The 7,500-nt window shown below is 40.6% G+C and overlaps 1 protein-coding gene across 1 annotated transcript in view; it reads right to left on the bottom strand.

Annotated features, from left to right (window-relative positions):
- Positions 1-4,851: 4,851 nt before the first annotated feature.
- The window catches only part of LOC125028756 (exportin-5-like), a 26,421-nt gene continuing 23,772 nt past the window's right edge, over positions 4,852-7,500 (bottom strand). The window contains exons 14-16 of the mRNA XM_047618238.1: positions 6,923-7,163; positions 6,504-6,641; positions 4,852-6,207 (exon numbers count right to left, since the gene is read on the bottom strand). Coding sequence (XP_047474194.1) covers positions 6,016-6,207; positions 6,504-6,641; positions 6,923-7,163 — 571 coding nt within the window. The 3' untranslated portion in view covers positions 4,852-6,015. The remainder of the gene's footprint in view (positions 6,208-6,503; positions 6,642-6,922; positions 7,164-7,500) is intronic.

Genomic DNA, 7,500 nt, shown 5'->3' with positions numbered 1-7,500 from the left:
CGGGTCGCTGCTACCCGACGGTCTCTCCACTATATCTTTCATTTTGTTTTTGTTATCGATAACCAGCACCCGCCGAAAGGTCCTTCCGTCACAAGTACCGCCTTTTTCCTTGTGGGTGCTTTGGTTAATGCTCTTTTTTCTTTTCTTTTTTTTTTTTTGTCCTATTTAATGTTTTTATTCCATCACGTCATGGCCAAGTCCATTTTTGTTTGACAAGGTTTTCTATGTTTTATTTTTTCCCCCTTTTCTCTCTCTTCTTTTTCCCTTCTACTTCATTATTTTATTGTATATGTCCTTGTTCTGTTAAGATTCATTTCAGCTTTTTATTAAGCGATCAAGTTTCCGAATCAAAAGTCATTGCTCGAAGATTTCGATATCTCTGTCTTCAATAAGTCAAATCTGATCAAATGTTTCCCACTCTTGTCCATCTCCTTTTAATATCCTTTGTAGTGTTATCTTCTTTGAGTGATTGGCTATTTCAAGGTGTATGCTTCCCACTAAGATTTTTTAAAGATAATTTTTGTGTTAAGTAAATATGTTGTCATTCACAGAATTTTCGTGTTTTGTTTTTTCTTTGTTCAGTCACATTCATTCGCTTTTTTCCTTCTTCTTCTTCTTTACGTTTCTCATTGTAGCTATAGCGGACTGAGTAGATAACACTATATCATCCTCATGCACATTTTTCTTTCACAATTAATTAAAACAAAAAAAATGTAAATGATACTGTAAAGATTTTGGGACATTGCTTGGAGAGGAAGGGAATCTTCAGTCAGTCCCAGGAGATATTGACGCCATAGTTCTTCACCAGTTCTGCCTTTTGAAATAAACATTATGTTATGTAGGCCTACTAGGATATGAGGAGGGAGGCGATTCTTCATACAATCCTTATAATGTTGCTAAAACTGTCCTCGTGAGAGTTGTGAATTTGCCCAAAGAAATTTGTTTTCGCAAATAAATATGCACGATTAAAAAAGGAAACAATTAATTTAAATAATTCCCTTTTTCAGCAAAAAATTCAGAAATAGTACTTACTTTCTGAACATCAAATTGTCACAATTTCATTAAACGAATGGCCTACCACCGACATTTTACAAAATACCATCAAGAAGGTACTTTTTTAATGTTTTTTCGTGTAATTATTTTATCTTCATTTTATTTTCTAATCGGAATATGAAAACTTATATATAATATATTATATATATACATACATATATATATACATATAATCATTATCCAAAATATTAGATCAAAATTTCCGTGTTCTGTGAAATAACGAGAACAAATGCTTATTCCCATAAAAAAATATATATATTAATTTTTACATAGACGGAAAGAATCACTTCTCTAGTCCGTATGCCAGAGGAAGAAAACTAGGAGATTTGCCAAAATTTTAAACGTCCACACTTTGGTATACATAATTAGAATCCCTTAATAATTCCCATGAACCAATGAAGATCATCATGTATAATGGTATATTATAGCGTCCAAAGGTTTATGAGCTTAACTTACAAGAAAAGGATACTGTAAAAAGAGGGAGGGGGGGGGGGATCCTATAACTGAAAATATCGTTACACTATGCATGCTATTTTTTCGTTAAGAATAACTCTAAATACATGCATTGAAGGGGAAGTGATACAATCTATTTCCTTCTTGAATATTCCTTGAAGGATAAACTAAAGAATTCTTAGTCTTAAAGTTTCAAACTGATTATTTGTTTTAAATCTTTAGAAAGATTTACATTTTCTTCCTTCTTCCTTTCATTTCTTTGAATATTCAGGATTGGTGCTGGTGTTTGCTGCTTATGTTAAATCGAAGGTGTACATAGGAAGGAAAGGAAAAATATATTGTGGCGTTTAGGCAAAAAAAAAAAAAAAAAAAAAAAAAAAAATCTTTAATAATCACGCGGTTTCCATATGTTACCCTCAAGTCGTTTTGTTTTGTTTTGCTTTGTTCTATTTTAATCTGTGTTTTCCTCCAGTAACTATATCCATTGTACTAATAGTTATATTGCATGTTCGTTACGGTTTTGACTCCTGAGGAGGATCTTCGTTTTACTCGAAATGTCAGCTGATGATTTCTTTGTGTGTGTGTGTGTGTGTGTGTGTGTGTGTGTGTGTGTGTGTGTGTGTGTGTGTGTGTGTGTGTGTGTGTGTGTGTGTGTGTGTGTGTGCGTGCGAGCGTATTATAATTAACTGAATATACTATGTATCATCATTATCATCAAATAATTATTACACAACTTGTCAGATATAAAAAAAATTATGATAATCACGTTAGTTACCAAATATTTATCATCTCCAATCTACCGAGTACACCGTCATCTCAGAAAAAAAAAGTATATTTCTAGAACATTTTCTTTCCAAATTACGCCAAGTTGAGTCAAGTCAAGCAAGCTAAGGCATTTTGGTGAAATAGTTTGATTCATCGTGACCAAGTAGGGAAAGCAAGCTGGAATTTATGCTACGAAAGAAATTCGAGATTTCAAACCTTATCCTCAAGTAAATTATATATAAAATGGAGACATAGACAAAATACTATCGTTACGACTGATGAGCTCATAGAAATGATAATCATTATTGTTGTTATCATCAGCAATATAACCTTTACCATTGTTAATAGTTAAAACAAACAAAAGTGTTAGATATCAAAGATCATATAGCCCTATGGTAAAGTATTGTAGCGAAAAGGGTTAAAAGGACAAGTGGACAGAAGAAGGAGATAAAGAGAAGGAAAAGGGGAGGAAAAAAGACCATTCAAAATTAGTTGAGGCGAAGACTGAGGACCAAAGCAGGGGAGAAAGGGGTTAGGGTTGGGGGGGGGGGGAGCAAGGGGTTAGGCTTGGGGGGGGGGGGGGCACCATTACGATTATTACACTCGTTATTAGTTTAACCAAAAAAATATACATTTGGAATATAGTACGTACATAGTTAAGGAAAAGTGTGGGTATGAGCAAATCTGGCTTGAATACTTTACCATAGTTTTGTCACGCAGGAAAAAAATATAAATGCTTATTATGGCTGCTATCACACGTGGAAGTTAATCTCACAAAGGCCTTAAGATCATAAACTATGGCAGTCTATTTATCTCCCCGTCCGTCCGTCTATCTGTCTGTTTCTCTCACTCACTCTCTCACTCACTCTCTCACTCACTCTCTCACTCACTCTCTCACACTCTGGGTCTCGGTCTGGGTCTCGGTCTGGGTCTGGGTCTGGGTCTGGGTCTCGGTCTGGGTCTGGGTCTGGGTCTGGGTCTGGGTCTGCGTCTGGGTCTGGGTCTCGGTCTGGGTCTGGGTCTGGGTCTCGGTCTGGGTCTGGGTCTGAGTCTCGGTCTGGGTCTCGGTCTGGGTCTGGGTCTGGGTCTCGGTCTGGGTCTGGGTCTGGGTCTGGGTCTCGGTCTGGGTCTCGGTCTGGGTCTGGGTCTGGGTCTCGGTCTGGGTCTCGGTCTGGGTCTCGGTCTGGGTCTGGGTCTCGGTCTGGGTCTGGGTCTGGGTCTCGGTCTCGGTCTGGGTCTGGGTCTGGGTCTGGGTCTGGGTCTGGGTCTGGGTCTCGGTCTGGGTCTGGGTCTGGGTCTGGGTCTGGGTCTGGGTCTGGGTCTGGGTCTGGGTCTGGGTCTCGGTCTGGGTCTCGGTCTCGGTCTGGGTCTGGGTCTGGGTCTGGGTCTCGGTCTCGGTCTCGGTCTCGGTCTCGGTCTCTTTCTCTCTTTCTCTCTTTCTCTCTTTCTCTCTTTCTCTTTCTCTATCTCTCTCTCTTTCTCTTTCTTTCTCTTTCTCCTTCTATCTCTCTCTCTAATCCACTTAATTCTTCAAACGCAGATTATTCAATAGGATAACTACCAAAAACTGCAATTTCTTCAATAGCATTTTAATTCCTGACAATCAAAGTACAGACACCTTTTATTCTTGAGTCGATAACATTAAAACTCGTTATCAACTTTTATGATTATCATCATCGTAATCTTTCATATTATTATTAATATTATTAGTGTTATTATTACTTTAAACCATTTTTTTTTTCTCATCCTTCATAATTTCACAACAACTCAAAACAAAACAAAAACACAGTAGACAAAAGAATTCTTCGCAATCAACATCACAAAAATAAAGTTGTCTCAAAGGAGTTTATTTTTCACAGGCTTCTCTGCCCCTTTTTTTTGTACTAGGAAGATATCACAGTCGACCGCTCTTTGGGTTGTCTCTGCTCGGGAGGAGGAGGACTGACTTCTGCGCGAGAACGGGAGGTTAAGATCCAGGAAATCTAATTGAATATAATCAAATTTTTGTCTTCTCATATGTGTACATATACACAAAATTACTCTATGATAATTGCTTTTCAGTCTCTCATTAGCTCTCTTTTTTTTCTATAGTGATTTAATGTTATTCAACTTCCATTTCTTCCTAACTACACTGCCATCTCCATTACGTCCTCACTTTCTTAATAAGAGAATCGGGCAAACCATCTTCAGAACGAACTAACCCTCTCTGAGCAAAAACAAAAGGGAAAAGGAAGAGGAAAAGTTCTGATACGAGAAACCAAAACCACTGGGCGTTCGGCAGATGGGGGGGGGGGGGGGGGGTAAGAAAGGGATGTTGGAAGCCATATGTTTTTTTCCTTTTCTTTTTCTTTTTTTTCTGAATGGGCAGTTCAAAAAGCACAGCCACGAATGATGTTTGTCTCTGAATATATATCACAGTCTGCGAAGTTGACAAAAAAAAGATCTTTGGAAAACAACAGCACTGGTTGAAGGTGTGACAAGCTTGGTGGACTTCCTGGTTGACATTACCAGATCATGTGACGTCACTCTATTAATAAAAAAGCGAGATCCAAAATATGTTTAGGGTAAAAAAAATTGGAATGAAAAAATACCAAAAAAGTTTATGTACACAGCTACACTACAAGTGTCACAAAAAAGTTCTTAGTTGAATAATATGCTGAACAAAAAGGTGATGCTTATTATGTTCCACGTGGACCTATGAAGACTGGTACAACGTTCTGTTCTTTGTACGGGCAAATAATCCAGGAATTCACTGTTTCAATATATCTTATCACGTTTCATATAAGGGCTTCTTCAAATGGCCTCTTCCACCCAACCATATCAGCCAAACCTGCTGCTCTCGGAGAAAGTCCAAATGCTCTTTGCAATGACAATTTTCATTTTGATCACCCAATACTTCACTCTTTGAAAACAACACATAAGCTCCATCACCTTTGCATAGATACAATCAGATCTCTTCTAGTATATCATTGAATCAACTGCTAGATTCTCAACGCAGTATATCAAGAAATCCCCGTCTTTGGTTGTGTGTAATCTTCCGCTGTCCTCACTCGGAAAATACAAAGGTGTCCATTTCTGCCCAAAAGTACTCTAAATGCACTTCCTAGAGAGCAGGCCAGTTCACCCGTTGGAATCTTGGGTACGATACGTGATACCCAAAGACCTCCATGCAGATTAGTAGCAACTTTGCCCAAAAGTTCACACTGATATCTAATCAACACAGACAACTATTGTGGCGTCTTTTGCGTAAGGGTTGTAACAAATTTTTGAAAAACCGAGGTCTCTCTCTTGGCGGTTGAAAATTATATACATTTCAAACAGGAACTGATAACCACTTGTCTGTTCTTGTCAGCCACTTCAAAAATTCATTATGTAAAGCATCGTAAGGCAAGACTAGCAAATCTAGGATTAATGATCACAGAAGCTGATGACAAACATTCACATCGAGCGTCAAGGAAGTACCCCCTGCTAATTCGCACAACGAAACTGAAACCCAAGAGCCATTTGCACTTCTGGGTCTCCTCCTCTTCGCGTTGCAAGAACCTCCTCCTCTTGTAACAAAAAAAATAATAATAATAAAGTATGCCCCACCTCCCCAACTTCCTAATGACCCATTGCAGTTTATTTTTACGATTCCATTTTTATTATTATTATTATTATTATTATTCACTGGTTTCCACGGTTTCACGCCTCCTGTTTCCCGCGGTTTACGAGATTGTTCGCGCGTTCAATTCCCGACGGTAACTAGAATGACGAGGTCATCGGCTGGTGGCCATTGGACTCGGCCAGGTCGGGGCCAAAGAGCGAGCACAGGCCGATGTCGGCGTCGGTGTCGTCCACGCGAGGTTGCTTGGGGCGCGGGTTCTTGAACATGGGCGGGAGGTTGTTCATGTGCACCTCCTTCTTGAACGCCTGGCCCACGTTGCGCCCCACGATCTGCAATTGGGAGCGGGAGGCGGTTCTCACTCGTGCGAAATATTATCCTATTCTATCTTCTATATTCTTTACATGTATATCTATATTAGTTCTACATAAGATGCCAAAGAAGATTCAGCCTCATACACTGATCAGTCCCCTCTTCTTTTCGAAAAAGAGGAAAGAAAAACTTTGACCATACTTAAACCATCATGATACTACCTTAAAAAGAGCTGAATATATATAAATATATATATATATATTTTGTTTTTCATAATCATCAGACAAAGAAACAGCAATAACAAAACAATAATCACCTCAATGACCAGCTTTTTGAAATGGTCCTTCTTGATTTTCTCGGTCTTGCTGTTCTTGGCTGCAGCATTCGAATTCAAGATCTTTTCCTCGAACCGCTGGACGTCCTCTGCCGACACGCCCGGTAAGCCTACCAGAACCTGAGGGGGGGGGGGGGGGGAAGGGAGACCACAGATGAGACCTGTCATGCTAGTGAACAAACCTCCAAGTCTTGCTCCCGTACACCCATTTGTTCCTTTCACGTTCGACCAAATCGTTGTTGCTTATTCGCTCTCTTAGCCAATCCCTCTCTATCTCTACAAATGGGACCCATTTATTTTTAACTTTTCTTGATTTTAACAGCATCATATTTTTTATCATCATTTCCACTCTTCTTAATCTTGTTGTAATTATTATCATTAAGACTAAAAACCCTACCAACCTCTCGTATATTGGGGAAGTGCGGCCTGAACATCTCGTAGGTGGCCAGACCCAGGGAGAGGAGGGCGCTCTGGTTGGCGTCGTGCTGGCCGTGCGTGTGGAGCCCCTGAAGGACGGCCAGCAGCACCTGTCTCACGGCGTCCGGACTCAGGTGCTGCCCCTCGCCCACCAGCCACCTCAGCACCTGCCCGACCACCCCCACCGCCTTCAGGCAAGCGCCGCTGTCCTGCCACCACAGCACTCTGCAAAGGAGGGAGGAGGAGGGAATGAGAAACTTGAGAGGAGGCAAAACACCCACTGGAAAGGAGGGAATAAGGGGAAAGGAGAGGGGGGGTAAGGGAAAGGAGGAGGGAATAAGGGGAAGGAGGTGGGAGTATGGGGAAGGAGGAGGGAGTAAGGGGAAGGAGGGAATAAGGGGAAGGAGGGAATAAGGGAAAGGAGGAGGGAATAAGGGGGAAGGAGGAGGGAATAAGGGAAAAGAAGAGGGAATAAGGGGAAGGAGGAGGGAATAAGGGAAAGGAGGAGGGAATAAGGGAAAGGAGGAGGGAATAAGGGAAAAGAGGAGGGAATAAGGGAATG

This window comes from Penaeus chinensis, chromosome 9, assembly GCF_019202785.1.
Source record: "Penaeus chinensis breed Huanghai No. 1 chromosome 9, ASM1920278v2, whole genome shotgun sequence".
In the NCBI taxonomy this organism is placed as follows: domain Eukaryota; kingdom Metazoa; phylum Arthropoda; class Malacostraca; order Decapoda; family Penaeidae; genus Penaeus; species Penaeus chinensis.
The sequence above is the reverse complement of the archived record's forward strand: the minus strand, read 5'-3'. Positions and strand labels throughout refer to the sequence as shown.